The 19,635-nt window shown below is 39.4% G+C and overlaps 1 protein-coding gene across 2 annotated transcripts in view; it reads left to right on the top strand.

The window, feature by feature from the left end:
* Window positions 1-18,442, top strand: part of LOC130551213 (FERM, ARHGEF and pleckstrin domain-containing protein 2-like) — a 44,148-nt gene extending 25,706 nt beyond the window's left edge. Inside the window, exons 10-16 of one of the 2 annotated variants that reach the window (XM_057328747.1) lie at window positions 2,943-3,073; window positions 12,395-12,463; window positions 12,549-12,638; window positions 13,709-13,729; window positions 13,963-14,045; window positions 17,514-17,632; window positions 17,804-18,442. In XM_057328747.1, coding sequence (XP_057184730.1) covers window positions 2,943-3,073; window positions 12,395-12,463; window positions 12,549-12,638; window positions 13,709-13,729; window positions 13,963-14,045; window positions 17,514-17,632; window positions 17,804-18,081 — 791 coding nt within the window. In that variant the 3' untranslated portion in view covers window positions 18,082-18,442. The remainder of the gene's footprint in view (window positions 1-2,942; window positions 3,074-12,394; window positions 12,464-12,548; window positions 12,639-13,708; window positions 13,730-13,962; window positions 14,046-17,513; window positions 17,633-17,803) is intronic. The other variant, XM_057328748.1, reaches the window with a different exon arrangement.
* Window positions 18,443-19,635: the final 1,193 nt, after the last annotated feature.

Here is a 19,635-nt window from a genome sequence, read left to right as displayed (position 1 = left end):
TTTGACGTCCTACTTGCAAATATCTCCTGGTCAATCGGCTTGTTTTATTATCCAACTTAGGTCCAATATGAAAATGCAAAACTAAGCTTATGAAAACTCCACACGTGCACTGAGAGGGGGACCGATCACAACAGCCTGAGAAGCGGAAGCTCGCTGATATGGTGTGGGTGGGACATCTTCAGACACGCTCTAAGCAGCGAACCAGCGAGACTCTAGATTAGGGGTGGGCAATTAATTTTACCAATGGGCCACATGAGAAACTTGCATGGTTGTAGAGTGCCGGACCAATACACTTAACTCAGTTCTGTCCTGTATATTATATCTTTACAAAAAATTGTACGGTCACACTGTCACGTCACATGCATGGATGTACGTTTCACATGTAAATTTAAAAATACTGTAGATGAGCCTCCAGCTTGAGTTTTTTTAAAAATACGTCTAAAAATATGAATAGATGTTTTTTTATATCTATATGATGGCATAACGATGTCTGACAACAATATAATGAAGGAACATGTGGAAAATGCCCTAATCTCTAAAGCTGCACTGAACATACATTCATTTCAACATCAACAACTTTAAAAGAAAACTAAAGTGTTGTTTTCTGCTGAACTGAGATTAACAAATAGCAGCATCAAGTTGTGACTGATCATCCTCTGATAACATTTCAGCTCTTCTTGTGGCTGTTGCAGCTGAAAGGGGGGTTTGTTTAATATTTTCTCTTAGTTCATGTCTTATTTTCCTTCTAAAAGTGTTTCACAGAAGCCTCCATGCACTCTTTTACTTTTTTCCCATCAGTAAAGGGCTTTTTATGTTTTCCTAAGATCCACTGTATTCTTAGTGAACATTCATATGCTGGTTGTTGGGTGGTAAGTGAGTGAGGGAGGACCCGTGTAGATCGCTCCTACTGGGCTTTGAGCTAATATATTTTTCGTGTCCTTACCTCGGACTGCTGCGGGTAAGTTTCTTCAAAGTGTCCACGTCTAATTTCATAATGCCGTTTAAGGTTTCCAATTTTGACAACCGCAACAGACTCCGAGCAAATGAGACAAACCGGTCTCGTGCATGTCGATGCAGGAAGAATAAATGCAAATCTCTCGACCCATTCATCTCGGAAAACATGGTTTCCGGCGTCAACTTTTCTAACTTTTGAAAAGGACATTGTTTTTCAGTCACTGACTGTTACTGTCTGCGCGCTGTGCAGCGAGTCTGTCTCGACTCTCTTCACTCAACGACGTCTGAACTAGCGACAGTGCGCATATGTTAACTGTCCGTGGCGCCGTAGGACCCAAACTGCTACTGAGCAGACCTTGATGTGCCTGGTATAAATTTTATTGCATTAGAAAATAATGTTAGGCGTTCATTTTTTTTATTATGTCAAAAGTCTTTGAGGTCCGGACGGACGCATCTCGCGGACGCATTCGGACCGGAGTCCGCTAGTTAGTGACCCCTGGATTAAAGCATCTGCCAAATGCGTAAATGTAAATGTGTTCACTAGAGCAAAGAATTTTATACAGTTTTAGAGCTACTTGAGGGTAAGTAAATTATGACAGAATTTTTATTTGGGGGTGAACAATCCCTTTAATGCGGTCGTATTTCCATGACGATACGTCATGTTTGTCACTAGACACACTGCAACAACAGCTCTGTACAGTATAAGTGATGTGTTGCTTATTGTTTTTTATTCAAAATATTCACAAACTTGTGAGCTGTATGAGATATACAGTCCTGCTCACCATTGTTGGCACCCTTGGTAAATATGAGCAAAGAAGGCTGTAAAAATAAATCTACATTGTTTATCCTTTTGATCTTTTATTTAAAAAATATACAATATTCCAACATTTCATTAAAGTAAAAATATTTAAAGTGGGGGGAATATAACATTATGAAATAAATGTTTTCTCTAATGCACCCTGATCACAATTATTGGCACCCTTAGAAATTATTATGAGTAAAATATCTCCCAAGTATATTCCCATTGATATTTACATGTTCTTAGCACACCAAGGTGACTAGAAACATGACGTTGTCCAGTTATGACTTCTTGTTGCACAGGAGAATAAATATTAGTAACACAAAGCCCAACCCCCCTTAATCATTTATCACAATGGATAAAACCAAAAAATATAGTTCTGATGTGCAATATAGTCCTGTTGAGCTACACAAAATACAAAATGGCTTTAAGGAAATAGTTAAAACAATAAACAATGTCATTTCCAACATCAGGGCAATGATCAAGAAGTTTTAATGGACTGGAGATGTTGAAAATCAGCTTGAAACAGGATGTGTGTCTATATTGTCTCAATGCACAGCGAGGAGAAGAATTTGAGTGGCCAAAGACTCTTCGCCGGACAACGCCGGAGCCATGCGTACACCAATGTTACATCATTTTTTTGCGCTATAAAATCATCCTACCTGTTTATTTTATAGTGCTACGGGAATCTGATGGTGGAACGAACGTTTCAGTGCACTGGAATGATTTTGCAAATGAGACGGCCCTTAAAATGGCTGACTTCCTGATCAGTGCCCTAACTACTGAACAAGGGAGCTGATTGAGACACACCCTGAGAAGTTGCACAGTATACACGCACAATAATAATAATATTCATAATTTTTAGGAACTTCAAGAGCCCCTCACATGCCAGGGCCCTGTGTACTCAGTCACCCTTTCCCCCTACTTATGATACCCCTATGCCTACCTCTGACTAGGCATAAGATTTAGTCTCAGACGTATGCTATACCTTGGTGGTGCAACAGGTATGAATTCTACACAGGACTTGAGGTGCATTTTACATCCAGACCAGTCTTATGACCGGGTGTACTTCCAGCTGGTGCAACCGGCTCCTGGTGTTTTTTTGGGGGGAGCAGAGCTTGTACTTTCCTTTAAAATTAGTGCATGGTAATGAACTTATGTGTGTTTAATTAACTGTAATTTTCTGCAGAGGCTCTTAAGGAGGTGGCAGAGATTGCAACTCAGCTGCAGAGCAGTCTGATTCGACTGGAGAACTTCCAGAAGCTGACAGAACTTCAGAGGGATCTGATAGGCATTGAGAACCTTACAGCTCCAGGAAGAGTGAGTTCTTGTCTTGCTTATGGGTGGATGATAGAAGTGTAGTAGTGGTTAGGGCGTACATTACTGGCACTTTGGTTGATAAAAGAAAATGAGCCACTTACAGTAAATAATAGTACTTTAATGCTACAATCTGTAAAAGGTTATAATGAAAACTATAAAAATATAAAAAATGTGCTTTGGTTGATAAGATCAAAGTAAATGAGCCACTAACAGTAAAAAATTATACTTTAATGCTGCAATCTGTAAAAGGCCATTTACACTATAATGATAACTATACAAAAAAATGTAAATGTGCTTAGGAGAATAGCGAGGTTCACATCGTTTGGGATCACTTTCCAAAAAAATTTTTCCTGCTGTTGAACGATAAAACGTACTGTTAAACAGTCTCGGGCGGATAATGTTTGACTATTGATGAAAGCGACATTGATTTTTTTCTGAATTAAAAACTGTACCGCTCGGAAAGCCTTGCATTTACAGCGGGATATTATTTATGTAACACTTATATAAATCTGACTAAGCTGGCAAAATATATGCTTTACATCCCGGACATGATCACACCTTCATCCTTCAGAGAGAGCATCCAGCCTTTGCTGTCATATTTTGGAGAAAAGACGTTCGGGAATGAAAACGAAAGCATCAACAGAAGGTCATCTACAGTCATGTTAGCGACTGGGAAGACTGCAGCGTGCTAGCGTAAAATAAACATAATGTGATCGTCTTTTGGTGTGGATGCAAATAAAGTTATAGTTACAGTAATCATTCTAGTTATCATTATAATGTGAACAGCCCTTAACACTTTTTTAAACACTAAAATAATTAAGCAATTTTATATTTACATGTATGCATTTGGCAGACACTTTTATCCAAAGGGCTTGCATTGCATTATACTATAAATTTGTTTCTGAGTATGTGCAATCCCTGGGATTGAACCCATGACCTTGACATTGCTAGTGCCATGCTCTTACCACTGTGCTACAGGAAAGCTGTATTTTTAACCAAGGCGCCAATATGCCATTTTCACATGACGTCACGCATCTTCTGTTCTGCTGCGAAGCAGTGTATCATTACTTCTGCTAGCACTCCAGTTCATAAGGTGGCGGTAATGCACCTATAAGCTGGTTTGCCAACCGCCAGTAAAACTCAAGAAGTAGTAGTAACTTATGCTAGCGCCTCAGAATGGAGTTTACCAAGTCCCTTGCACATCTGCCACAAATACGGCTAGATGATGTACAACGTCTTAAAGACAAATTTTCGCTAACAACAAGATCAAAGCTAGAGAAAGGATACAAATTCTTCGTTGAACAGTACCTGTTTGATTATGAAGGTAAGTGTTTTGTTTTCTTTTTGTGTTAGCGAAGGTGCTAGGATAAGTACTTGAATACGTGTTCTGTCAGTTTTTTTTCACTGTTGTTAAATTCCAGCGCAACTGCAAAACGGAAGTTCTTCTTCTTCTTGTTGTTTGTTGCAAGACGGCTGCTTTGCGAAAAGGCGGAAGTTAAGTGACGTCGTTGTGAAAAGGGCCTATAGCATGGATTAAAGTTCTCTGTCGCTACGACGGATTTCCTTTAATTGCAGCGAGTCTACGACGGATTTCCGTCAATTGCAGGGTTCCAGCCTGTCCTTAATGTTTTAAATTCACTTTTCATAATGTTGTTAACCCCATTACGCGTACGATCACACCGGTGTGATTAGAACATTAAGCGCTTTGGCTGGCACTGAGCCAGCGACAGACTCAATCCTGTCACATATCACAACTGTGTAGTGCTTTCAATCACATAATGTTTAATTTAGGCTTCAGACATGTACACGTGCCTACAAGCACAAAATACATTTAGAGATTGTATAATACACACTGATGTCTATGGATGCGGCAATAACAATCTCAAATGTAATTTGATGGATGTGTTTTATTCACATCAGACACAGTATCTGCAATGTAAGCAATTGTTAAGATCATTCAGTTCTTCTACCAGTTCACCAGGCACTTACGTTTGTGTTTGTAAGAGAAGTGGATTAATTCACGTGATGTAAATCCGACAGATCTCAGACCACGGCAGAAACAAACATGGCGGCTCCCGCTTATAGCTCAACTAACGCGATCATTATAAAAGTGTTTAAACAACAAAACACATTCACATGCACATATTTGACATTCGGAATGTCAGATATTTCATGACATGGTTAACAGTTTGTGAATTTTTTGAGTAAAAAATAAAAATGATGTAAAAGCAATGCATCAGTCATACAGCTGCTGTGGCTCTGCGGTGTGTCAGATGATAAGCAGTGCTGCGTCGCCATGGAAATGTTAAAGTGATACCTTCTTAACGGTTGCCTTGGAAAAGCTAGTCAAACACTGTAACTAGTCACTGTAGCTAGTCAAACACTGAAACGGGTGTCAGGTTTAGCCAAGCTTCAGGAATATGGTTTCACAGCCAAAAGGCAGAAGTGAAAAGCACTCTGGAGACAAATACAAACAAAATGTTTGGTCTTTAGTTTTTTGTATTAATTATTAAGAGTTTCAGAAAACATTGTTTGGTCTTATAAGATAAATAAAAAAATGCACTGAAAAGTTATAGATGGTTGATTATTTGTCTAGGTAAGAAAAACGTTTTCATAGATTAAAAATAGCTTTTAAAATACGCAAACTGGCAATACTATGTAAAGTGCAAAACATCTCCCTTTAAAACGCTATTGGTTTCGGCTATTTAGATAAAGTGTCTGTTAAAGGTACAGTGCGGGATGTTTTGTATGATCTATTAACAGAAATGCAATATAACATACAAAACTGTGTCTTTAGATGTGTATAAAAACCTTACGTAATGAAAAGTTATGTTTTTATTACCTTACAATATACCAGTTGTATCTACATAGGGAGCGGGCCTATCTACATGGAATTTGTTATGTTGCGCAGCCATGTTTTGTACAGTAAGCTCTAACGGACAAACAGCTCTACAGAGTGCGTTTCGTATATGTTGGATCTCCGTCGTCAAAGAAGCGCAAACGTGATGCTGCCAGACGAATTAGAGACAAACCGCGGCAGAAATCCAGGATAAACATCGGTGTATCTATTACCAGATGGAAGGCACTGTTGAAAGACAAATGTTTTCAAGGCGACGCCGAAGTTGCCTGTTTTCTGCTAGACTGGTAAGATAATTCAATGTTTCCACTTTTTCAATGTTTACCAAACAACTGTTTTGTTGAAACGGTTCGTTAGAATTTTATACAAATGGCCATATAACCTCCGAATAATGTTTTTCCATCCCTGCGGTACCGTACTCCGGTTGTTCCTGACTTTACAAAGGGGGAGACAAACGTCTACTAACTTACACCTAACTGCCTATGTCGCTGTCAGATCAAACGCTTTGAACAGCGTTGCTATTTACGATTAGCTAACTTTAGTTACTTCACTACTCTCAGCGTGTACTAGATAGCACGCAAGAAATATATCTAATTATAGAATTGTAACAGTAACTTTAGCAATAGAATACATGTTAAATGATTAATTACGTTAATATATTGCCTTACCTGCTTGTATCACTGCTATCCGCTGTCTCAGTAGACGACATCTTTTTTTACTGTTGCGGCCACCGTCGTAATTCGAAAGGGAGGGGTGGGAAAATGACTCAGAGATTCGTTGCAAAACTATAATGCAACGCTAGTGGCCGCTGATTTTCAAGAACTGCGCCTTTAAAGGAATATGACTTGGCCTGAAAAAAAATCAGTCAGAAGAATTTTTTTCACTTTAATCCATGCAATAGTACGGTGACACAACACAATGGAATTTAAAAAACAAATATAAGTTCCATCACAACGCAATCAAGCTACAACACAACGGCATCAAGTCACAACACAACGGAATAAAGCCACAACTCAACAGAAACGCTCCCGACCACTAGGGGGCACCAAAGTTCTTATATTGTTCTATACTTTTTAGAGGCACATTCGGCACTTCTGTGCTTGGTTCAGTGCAGACAGCAGCGGGAGAGAGATCCAGGAGAGCATTAAGGATTTTCACGCTGATTATTAAAGCAGGGGACAAACATTCTAAGACTGGACTCAACACACTTAACGACTTTTTCTTTCAACTGGAGCCGATTCTAGTCGTTGCCAGTCAGAAAAGAGCACACAATGACTGCTTCAGACCACTACACCACACATTAAATGACTGATGACAACTGGACTTTCAACCAGTGAAAAATTGTAATGGCATAATGTAACTTTATTCCTCTGTTGTCCGACATCGACCACAAAATAAGACCAAACCAGACCCACACAGCCCCAACAAATGAAACCCCCCAAACCACAACCAACATACGTATGAGAAAGCTCTACCCCCTTTGGTGGATTTATTCTAGGTGTTATGAAAAGTCCCAAGTCTTGAGATCTTCCAGAGCGTGAAGGGTTGTAATGTGATTACCGTTTAGGGCTTTATACGTAATTAAAATAACTTTAAAGTCAATATGATACTTAATGGGTAACCAGTGAAGGGTTGATAACATTGGGGTTATGTGATCGTATTTTCTTGACCTGGTTAGAACTCTGAACTAATTGTAGTTTGTTTATTGATGATGCAGGACAACCACTAAGTAGAGCATTACAGTAGTCAAGTCTTGAGGTCACAAATGCATGAATAAGCTTTTCTGCATCAGCAACACATAAAATATTTCGTAATTGGCAACATTTCTAAGGTGTAAGAAGGCTGTTTTTGTGACATTTGAGATGTGATTTTTAAATGACAGGTTGCTGTCTAATATCACGCCTAGGTCTTTAACTGTATTTGTTGGAGTAACAGTGCAGCCTTCTATTTGCAGGTTATAATCCGAAATATTCTGTTTACGTGTTTTTGGTGCGATAAGTAATATTTCTGTTTTATTAGAATTTAAAAGAAGGAAATTACTAGTCATCCAATGTTTTATATCTCTGGATCTTGAGATTAAACGCCGGACACTCAGGAAACTGGACCTGGAAATCCAGAAACTACAAAGTGAAGTGAGTATTTCAGTGCACACAGTAACCATAACTGCAATACAGTGTTTTAATCTTTGTTGCTTTTGCTCTCTCTATTCCAGGATCCAAGCAACCCAGACAAATGAGGACTGCCAAATAAAAAAAATTCAACTAGAAAACATTGTGGTGTCCTCCCTTTTTCATGAATGAAATGTGAAGAAGAATTTAAAAGAGAACCACCAATGCTAAATAAAATGCACACACAGCAAAAAGTGACATTTAAGATATTTTTATTAACTAAAGATAGGCTAAATCCAAAAATTAAGTGAAAAAACTGCAATATATTGCTCCCTGACAAGTCTGTCATTAATGTTGTCTGGGAAGATGGGAGCATTTTCCCAGTCAACATCAACAGCCACTCGGGGGGTTCTCTCCTTTCTTAGGCCTGCAATGTTATGCAGTACTGCACATGCAATAATAACATCACAGGCCCTGTCCGGGAAACCCCTCAGGTGGTGCAGGCACTGAAACCGAGATTTCAGAAGGTCATCTCGATTCGAGCCCTTGTTTTGTTGTGTGCATGGTTGTAGGCCTGCTGTGGTGGGGTTTGGGGGTCCGCAAGGGGAGTCAAGAGGAATAACTCGCAGGCGTATCCTTTGTCTCCCAGCAGCACACCAGAGAATTCGCCTGATAATACAAGATATAATTTAGAAAACAACACGGCAGAGTTAAACACTCATGATGTCCAAGGTGCGTACAGTACAAATAAAATCCAGGGCTTGACATTAAGCATTGTCATGTGGTTGTCCTTCGGGACAAGTAAATTTAACATTCACTTGTCCGAGTACAAAAATTACTTGTCCAAAGATAAAAAAAATGATATTTCATTTGAATTATATAATATAATCAATATAATTGTTTCGGATTTAGATTGGTCAAGTTTGCTTCTAAGCATTTTAACTAGTGTCTGCTTTGGCTGCCTGAATTTGGTTATATGCCTACTCTCCGTGACTGCTATAAACCAAAGGCAAGCAGTAATTATTATTGGTGTTAAGGCTGTAGGTTAACTTTTTTTGCACATAGCACTGGTGCTAGAGAGGTTTAAAGTTTGGTAGCACAGGCAGAAATGTGCAAGTGTAGTTCAACATGAATAGGCAGGTAACTGACAAAAGACATTAATGTTACATACAGACGGATAAATTAGGGCCATATCATTTTTAGATGACCTAAATTTGTTTTAATATTTTTAAGTTCTGTGTTTTTCCTTTTTTACAATAGTGGTATATTTGTCCACATAAATTACTGTAGGTTACTATAGTAAACTGCAGTAAAATTCCTACTATATTGTTTTTGAACTTTACTATAGTGTACAGTGTTGATCAATTTACTACAAGGGCACTTCAATTTTCTATAGTACACCACAGTATGTTTTGTCTGAGTGTTCAATTTAACGGGACTTTTATTTTGACGGGTCTTTGGGAAGACGCTTGTTTGCAGATAGCTTCATTCAAACACCAAAACGCTAGTAAAAAAAACTCAGAGCAACTCTGGAGATGAAGTTCATGTGTTCATATCCTCATACAGTGCAGCACAGATAAATACTCGACCATCACTCGTGTTGTATGTTAAACTGTGCACATAATTCACCCAGACACGCAGAACAGCCAGATGACATTTAACGTTAAATAACAGGACTCCGCGTCTGCGTGGACTCAGTGCGGTGCGCATTGATTATTGTTACACACAAATAAGCACAACCACGACAAACACGCAGTTCTGCTAATGCACATATTCTTATTATTCTACATATATGTCGCACTGTTCATTTTTTCAAGTTACTTGTCCGGTCGGGCAAGTAAAATTCTCTCTCACTTGCCCATACAAAACATTCACTTGTCCCGGACAAGCGTTAATGTCGAGCCCTGAAATGTGTGGCTTACCTTGTGAAAGTCTCTCGTAAATTGGATTAGCCCTAAAGACTCTGGAGTCATGCACTGAGCCAGGCCACTTTGCCTCTAAATTGCTGACAAGGCAGTCAGCACACAGATCATCTGAAATGTTAAGTTGTAACCTATTCATTAACGTCATTAAATGTACAGAATTAATTTATGTAGGTCATAATAACCACAAATCACTCTTACCTGAACATTGATGCTGTGGAAGGATTTCCTGTTAACGTAATCTCCCTCATGTTCTCCTGAGGGGCGTTTGATCCTTATGTGTGTGCAATCCACTGCACCAATGATGTTAGGGAAAGCTGTAACAAAACATAGTGAGTATCCATCTGTGACTGATCAAATTAGAAATTAATGGTTGCACATTGAAATTAGGGTTACCTGCAATCTTGTAAAACTCCTCCTTGATGTAGAGGGGTCTTCTGCGGGCAGGGAAGGTGATAAATATGTTGCTGAATGACATCAGCGCCAAACAAACGCGTCTTATTGTGCAGCAAATGGTTCCTTTATTGAGGTTCTCTGCCATCCCCAACAGAATAAAGGAAGCTCTGTGGTACAGTGAGAGCATGGCTTCGCGCTTTCTGGTGCTGTATTTTTGGACCCAGCAGCCTACATAAATGTCTTAGTCCATCACCTGAGAATCTGTATCTCTCAATGAGATAGTCATCTCCAAAGACCAATGGGTCTGACCTGTCCCGAAAGACTCTTTCATGCCTAAATGCTCGTTTGAGGATTAGGGCTTCCTCATCCAGTACATCCTCCAAAAAGGGCAAGCCATTATGAAGAGGGAACAGGTGAATGGGAGTTGGACCTATATATACTATATTGCCCTCGTCACAGATTTCATAGAAAACACCTTTGCAACTTCATCAGCTGTGTTTTGTAATCTCAATTACTGCAATAAAACACATATTTATGAAACCTCTGATGGCAATTTGACAAGCGGTCTTCATTAGCATAGCAATATAACACTTGGCCTGAGTAGTAATACTACCACTTGAATCAATATAAAAAGACTGTTGCAATTACAAACAGCCAACAGATTTAAATGAAATGAGAAATGACTATACATGTAATATTTTAATACAGGATAATTAAAATGATGCAACATACTTAGAAAGACCATGGACATGCTGCAATCAATCCTGTGAGGAATTAATGTGTTTGCTGCATGCAAACACATTAATTCCTCACAGGATTGACGGTGGAAATACAGGTGAATCACTAGGATTAATCTTAGCCTGGCTGTTAGCCTGGTCTGGAGAAGGCTAGCTGCAGAGAATAAATCACCATAGTAACTTGGCCGGGTTAAGTTTGAGCTGCTTTCATGCAACCGACTTGAGGCTAAATTCAGCCAGGATAACCAACATATCCCGGCTTAATCCCTTATCTTGGTTTTGTGCAATACCCCTCAGAGTTATATGACCTCAACAAAAATAAAACAAATACAGAGATTTACATATAGAAAACAGTGGGTTGATTTGCAAGTTAAAATACATGATACGTGCAATATGTCATAGTAAACTGTGCCTAACACAAAAATTGACTGCATATTTAAAATATAAATTAACTTTGGGCAGGTTAGTGACCTTATTACTCCGTGTTTGTTTACCTTATTTGTAAGTCGCTTTGAATAAAAGTATCTGCTAAATGACTAAATTTAAATGTTGTTACTATGAACGTCCACCAAGAGAAAAAACATTTTCACTACGAGAGACAACAGCAGCGCAGCAACTCCATAGCTCGCCAAGTCTGGTGAGAGGGCCATAACATACATTAGTATGTCATGACTAGCCAATCAAAATCAAGCATTCAAAAGTGTAACAATTCTCTAATTTGTTAATATGAGTTTGTTTGCCATTGACGTTCAGTTATCCCACAATAGAGCACACTTTCCTTTTAAATGCTTAACACAAACAAAACAAAACTACTAAAACAACCCTGAGCAAAACACGCACTTCCAACCCGGCATGACATAGCTTTTTTCATACAGAAAGTGCCTCCTAGTGGTCGGGAGCATTTCCGTTGTGTTGTTACTTAATTCCGTTGTGTTGTGGCTTGATTGCTTTTTAAATTTCGTTGTGTTGTGCACCAGTAGGCCACCATACAATAGAGAGGCAAAAATTGCAGCTTTAAATATGGTAATACAAGAATTACAGTATTATGTATGGTAGTTAATATTCCTCAGTTGCATGTTTGGACCGTTATGGAGTGGCTTAACAGAATGGAACAAACTCAGGTTATCAAAGCTTTTTTTAAACGTGAGCTGCTTTTACCCAGCAGATGAAAATCTCACTAGTATCAACCTCTATTTGCAAGGATTTTATTGGAATTGAAATGCTGTGTGGACACTGTTAAAAATTTATTCTGAAAGAAAAACATGATCTGCGATTTTCTGTGTATTTTTCCTTGTGTCTAGGAATTCATCAGGGAAGGTTGTCTCCACAAGCTCACCAAGAAGGGTCTGCAGCAGAGGATGTTTTTCCTCGTAAGATTTAACTTGGAGTCTGTTATTTGTTTTGGCAGTCTTCATTTTTTAACTCTCGACTGTGTTGATCAAAAACCTATCTAAGTTTTCAGACATGCTGCTTTACACAAGCAAAGGGGTAACAGCAACCAATCAGTTCAAAGTTCATGGACAGCTTCCTCTGCATGGCATGATTGTGAGTATATGCATAAGACACAGGCTACTTCACACTGAATCTTGTCCCTGCGTACAAAAATGGAAATCAACAAAGTAGACAAATTGATTTTTATAATGACCTGCATTTTTCACCTATATTGACCTACAAAAACAGTAAGATGAAGAGTTTAAAGGACCAGTGTGTAATTTTTTGAAGGGTCTATTGACAGAAATGCAATATAATATACATAACTATGTCTCCAGAGGTGTATAAAGAGCGTACATAATGAAGCGTTATGTTTTTATTACCTTACAATGATCTATTTCTATCCACATACACCACGGGTTCCTTGCATGTAATTTGCCATGTTGTGTCGGCCTCTGTTCGAAAGGGAGGGGGAGTGAGCAGTTGGTTGCAATTTGCAACCTCAGCGCTAGATGCCGCTAGATTTTACTGACTGGTCCATCAAAATTCAATAGTGAAAGCACACACTCCTCATCTCCCATGTCAAGCAGCTTGCCTAAAAAGGCCTCTTGATGAACGACTCTGTCCAAAAGTGCTTTGCCTGGATTTAAACATTAGTAGTGAGTAATGTAGTGGTGTTTAAGCAAAGTTAGAATTAATGTTGCTCGAGGTTCCCTCAAATGAAAGCAAGGACACTGGGAGGCTGTGATAAATAATGTTTGCTCTGGCATTTTCTCTAAACATCTGGGCTGGCTCACATTTTAGGTTCCTTATGGTAGACAAAAGACGTTTCAGGTCATGTCTGGAGTGTCTACAGTTATCTAGAATTTGAATTTGGTCTCTCATGGTCCAGAGTAATGTGAAAATGAGGTTTGTATTACTGTAGTTACAAAGAAAGGGATGAGTTAAAATGAGCAACAGCTTGCTACAAACGCACAGAAGAAAAAATATTTTAAGACAAAAGCAAAGCACAAGCTGTGAACTGTTGATATTGGCTTCAATGGGGTTTGTAGTTCTTTGTGTAGTCTTTATTTATATAGGGTTGTTGTGCATTTAATGTTGCATTGATGGTTAGGTGTGACAGTAGAATGGCCTCTGGCCTCTCTGTTAACCTGCATGTCTGTGCTTCGCTCCTGCCCCCGCAGCTCATTGTGCTGGATGCTCCGGTGAGTATGAGGAAACTCCCCTAATTCTGTTCTTCCAACCAACAAACCTCAAAAATCTGCCTGCAACATTTTTACCTCCCCTCTGCTTCATTCCTCTCCATCCCTGGCTTTATAGAAATGAGTACTCCTGGAAGTCAGGATTATAGACATTAAGTCAGCCACATAATAACATCAAAGAATGCTAATAATCAAATTTCTTAACAGATACTTTCTCTGGACTGTGTGTTCTGCAGGTGGAGGAAAGCGAGAATGAGTGGTCTGTTCCTCATTGCTTCACTATATATTCTGCTCAGAGGACCATTGTCGTGGCCGCCAGGTGAGATACAGAGCATATTGCAGTGCTTAGTGAGGTTTTTCACACTTGGGCTTTTAAGCTTACGTTTTACACTTAGTTTATGTGGGCTTGGAAAGTCACAGTCAATTTTTTGGAGGGATAAAAAAATTATTTCTTTTACCAGCCAGTCAAAAAAAAGAGAGTAAATGTCATTGAATGTTGACGAACTGAACATGACACCAAAAAAAGTTATTCAGTCACTCATTAACAGTGTGTGTACTTTAGTTTGGTTCTTTTCTGCGAACCAGATCTTTTGGATAGTTTGTTTCAATGAACCGATTCAAAGACTGATGAAAATCAGTACATTTCAAACTCAGCACATTCAAATATATAAATCTGTAATCATAACTTCTATCAGTTAACACATCATGATCTGACATGTTTCTTACATTTAAGTTTTGCAACTACTGAAGGTGCTCAACCAGGATGCCTACTACCGCTGCGTTGTGTGCCGCCGATGTGGAAGTGCGATAGCTAAAAAACATTTACATGTGAAACAAGTTCGCTAAATTTCCGCCAGGAGGCGCAAAGGAACAGTTTGCACCTTCAGAACTTAACCACATGTACTGTGAAACAGTGAAATTGAATGTGATAAATTCCTTTTTACATGACAGGAGGCAACACATTAAAAATCAAAACAAGAGTTATTCACGTTTATAATATAACAAAAAAAAGTTATAGGCGGAGAATGAGCCAAATGCAAACTGCACACTGTTGTTTTAACATTTCAAGTCTTAATGAGCTGTTTGTGAAGAAAGGCTCGACTTCCAAAATATGTTATTTTAATGAAATTCAAGCAATAAAAGCGGTTTTGTTCATGGTGTGTGTGGTAGCAATGATGCAAAAATTAAAGGGTCATCTGAATTGTTTTGACAGAAAAGTACTGAAATACACAGGTCATACAAAAAATTCTGTGGATGTTAATAAAAGATAATAACGTTAATAAATAGGGAACAGGCCCATACAGAAAGATTTTATTCTTATCACATGTAGCTTTGTACACTACTGGCATCTAGAATTATTTTGATCAGAATTTTATTGTTCGTAGCAGAAGGCTCTCTCAACTTATATTTTAAAGCTTGTCAATTATTAAGAATATAAGCTTAGTATATGCACCCCTCAAAACCCCCACAGAGTAAATAAATTACAAATAAATATTACCATTCTTATCCTTACTCCATCTGGTGGATAACATTTGGATTACAGCATTTTAATGTTACTATAAAAAATCACCATGGCAACATCTTTCAAGATATGCCAAACCATTTGCAAATTATCATCTTCAGTATCTTGGCATCATGTTGACAAAATTAATGTTAATTGCACGATTCTCCGAGGAGAAGTTTGCATTTATTGAATTTATGTGGAATGATCTGCCCGCTGCTACAAGATCAGCAGATTCTATCTCTTTTCTACTCTTTAAAAAAAACTTAGCTTTGTATACTTTGGTAGGCTATACGAGACCAGTTTTATTGCACTTATGCTTTTTGTTGTCCTTATGTTGTTCCAATCACTTCCATTGTGTACCTAATTTTATAAGTCGCTTTGGATAAAAGTGTCTGCTAAATGTAAATGTATCCACAGCCTGTTTTCCACCTTCAAACCAAAATAGCCGACTTCCTGTTGATCGTAGCTAATGACTGTAAACTAGAAAGTTGTCTGGCTTGATGAGAACAATATATGTACCGAGTTTGGTGACTGTAGGAAAAATGAACCACCCCACTTTTGTCAAAAGGTGGCGCTATAGAGCGCCTACTCCACACCCATTTATGAACTTTTCCCAGTGTCTAACTATTTTCAGTATTGATGTGTGTGTCGATTTTCATGCAGTTGTGCCTTAAAAACAAGAAAATAATATTGACGTTTGACACGTTGCCATGGCAACAGTATTCAAGATATCAAGAATCCTTTTTCAGTTTCACATCTGCCGTGTTTTAACATCAGGTAAAAATAAATGGCTGATTTCAAAGCATTTTAAAAATGACACAATTCCTGCTGCCAGTTGGGGGTGCTACAACTTTGACTCATAAAAGTCACATCTATGTGATCGGCCTGATACAATGTGCAAACTGATAAAGTTAATTAAAAATCCAACAATGTATGAGGAAGTTATAATACACTTCCTGTTTCTCTTTTGTCGCCATAAATTTGTTGCCTCGCTACGGCCAAAACCTTTCGAGGAATCAAAAATCCCTTCGCAATTTTACAACCACAATGTCTTGGGATCATGTTGACCTAGGTTGGTGGCAATCGGATAAAAACCCTAGGAGCAGAATTGCAAATTCCACAGCATGCGCTTTTCAAACAAACGTAAAAAGCTCAATTGCTGTTGGGCGGAGCATATGACATGCAGTGCAAAAGTTGTTTGGCTTGATGAAATCTATATGTGTACCAAGTTTCATATTTATATACGCAAGTCTGTATGAGATAAGCAGGATGATTTCTGAATTTTTTCCAGGTGGCGCCATAGAGCTCCTGTGCCACGCCCAGGTCCAAGCCTCTTTGGCATCCTAATGGCCGCATATTCCAATGTGTGTGCCAAGTGTCAAGAGTTTTTGAGCATGTTAAGAGCCCCCAAAAGCCCAGAACAATTGAATAATATTAATAATAATAATCCTTAAGAGAACAATATGGCCCTGCACCATCTGGGCTTGGACCCTAAATATAGCTGCAAGCAGCAATTACGGGGTCAAGCCCAATAACTGCCCAAAGAGAAATATTTTGGACATGTCAGTTGACCACTAGGGGACGCTGGCCTATAACTTTACAGGTCTTCTCAGAACATGACCTTTATGAACCACACCAAGTTTCATAGAGATTTGCCATAGCGTTTGTAAAATACTGCATTTTATGACAAAATTTAAAATGGGTGAAGCCCACAATGGCAGACCGATGTAATTTTTTTAATGTGTCAGATGATCACATTTTGAAAACCAAGTTTTTAAAACACAGGAAAAGGCTGTTAGAACAAAGAAAATTGCTTATAACTGTTGACCACTAGGTGGCACTGTCAGACAAGATGTGCCAGTGATGATGCATACCAAGTTTCGTGTCAATACATAAGTGTCACAAAGATACAGCTACATGACCCTTTGGCGAGCTTTTATTAGAATTTGTTGACGCTGTATGCGAGAACCATTCGATCAATCAAAAATCTTTTTGTCAGTACTGTCTCTAGATGCTACATACCAAATTGCGTGCAAATCTGACACATTTTATAGGAGTTCGAAAAAGTATGTTTTTAATATAATTCAATATGGCAGACGGAAGTATGGCTGAATATGACAACTCTGATATCAAACAACTTGGCTTGAGGCAACAAATATACTAAAGTGTATTTAGTATTTTTTTTGTATTTTTAGTATTTATATTTACGATTTACATGATTTTAGCACCTTAGCATCTGCTGTTCATCATCTTCCAGTAAGAGACTTACTCTCTCCTCCACAGCTCCAAAGTAGAGATGAACAAATGGATCGAAGATCTAAACAAGGCAATTGACATGTCAAAGAAAATTCAGGAGAAATCAGATATTTTGTTGGATCCAAGCCTGTGCGACCGCTGCAACAGTAAGTACCTCAAGCTTGTTTGATTTTCTCTGCTTTCCACGCGTGCACAGGTGTTTTTGTCCCACATCCTCTTCACTTCCGTTCCTTAATTAGATGTAAACCCCACACCTCCCATTTCCTTCCATTTTTCTCCCCTCCTGCTTTCCTTCTTTCCCTCTGTGCAATCGTAAGGGTCATCGGATGAGGTGTCTCTGGAACAGGAGTCAGAGGATGACATGAACTCTTCCCGTTGCTCTTTGGATAAGCAGAGCCATCACAGGGCCAACACCACCATGCATGTGTGCTGGCACCGCAACACCAGCATCTCCATGTATGACCACAGCCTAGCCGTGGAGGTAGAAAAACACACACAAGTTTCTTCATGCAACTTAATTGTGAGGGTCTGCAACTTAATTGTGAGTGTCTTGACTAACTGCGATATACATTTTAATTATGGCTGTCAGCGTTAACGCGTTAACGCATGCGATTAATTTTTTCAAATTAACACGTGAAAAATATTTAACGTAATTAACGCAGCATCCGTTTGTTTTGACATTCTTTGTCTAGCGTTACATTATGTAATCACGCTCTTATTCGTGTACAGCAGGGCTAGTCACCTGGCGGCCCGCGGGCCAAATGCGGCCCATCAATCATTTTACCTGGCCCGCCTTAACATTTCAAATAAGTGGAGAGACTTTAAGAACGGTGTGCTCCTGAGACGCCACATCTTCAAAAGCCCAAAACGCTGCTACATAATTCCCGCGGCTCATAATGATTTACGTCTTATAAAGCGATTTGATCGGTCAGTCCAAGAAACGTCTTGGTTACGGATGTAACCTCAGTTCCCTGATGGAGGGAACGAGACGTTGTGTCGAGCCGACAGATGGGGTTCGTCCTTGAGAACCAATCGCTTCCGACTTCTTAGAAAAGGCCAATGAAATTGGCCAATGAAATTAGCATGCCGGACTCCGCCCCAGGATATCCGGGTATAAAAGGGAGACGGCGTGCCTCATTCATTCACCTTAGTTCTGAGGAGCCTGAGACTAGGGGTGGGCGGATCGATCTAAATATCGATAGTATCGATGCCAACACTGGTATTGGTATCAGATCGATACAATTGTAATTGAATCGATATTTTAATTTAAATATCTCACCTCTACGTTCATTATACTTTGCTCGTGTCTTCTACCTCTACAATCCTGAGCAAACGCTGCTTTCACATCCTGGCCCACTTTGCTACTCCTCCCCCTCCTGCTGCGATTCGTTGTTGTGTCGTCACGTGACTCACTGACACAACACGCCGAGGAGCAGCGAACTGAGTGAGCGAAGCTGATAGCACATTGAATGAGAGATCAGGATGGCCGAGAGGAAGAGAAGCGTTGTGACTTCAATACATTAATAAAAAATATTGTCTAAAGAATTGATCATTCATTCACCTGAGAAACAATGACATACTGCTCGCCCCTACACAAAAGTATTTTTTTTAAGTAAAAAGTATCGTATTGGTATTGGTATCGGCAATACTGACCCTATATGTATTTGGTATCGGATCGATACCAAATTTTGCAGTATCGGCCACCACTACCTGAGACCTCTCACGACTGCTGCAGTGGGCAGCACGTGTTGTGGCAAGAAGGACACAATGTCTCGTTCCCTCCATCAGGGAACTGAGGTTACATCCGTAACCAAGACGTTCCCTTTCTGTTGGTCTCTCGACGTTGTGTCGAGCCGACAGATGGGGTTCCTATGGAAAATGCCACAACACTGTGCCCTGTCACAATATCTAGCGAAGCGACAGTGACTGGCCTTGGCGTGTCAGCCGTGAGCGCTACCGCGAAATTGTAACCTACCAGTGGGTAGGTAGGGGGTCGCAGAGCTTTACTTGAAAGGTGGGAAGTACCTTCCCACAGGTGGCGGCCTTGTTTCTCTAACAGCGAGAAGCCGCCTGGTACCGTAAGGCCACTGGGTAAGCGCTACTTCCTCAAGCTGGGGATGCGCTACAGAGACCACTTCCTACCGGAGGG

The sequence above is a fragment of the Triplophysa rosa genome, unplaced genomic scaffold (genome assembly GCF_024868665.1).
Source record: "Triplophysa rosa unplaced genomic scaffold, Trosa_1v2 scaffold7_ERROPOS2016172, whole genome shotgun sequence".
Classification (NCBI taxonomy): Eukaryota; Metazoa; Chordata; class Actinopteri; order Cypriniformes; family Nemacheilidae; genus Triplophysa; species Triplophysa rosa.
Note: the sequence above shows the minus strand (reverse complement) of the source record. Positions and strands in the feature narration are given on the sequence as shown.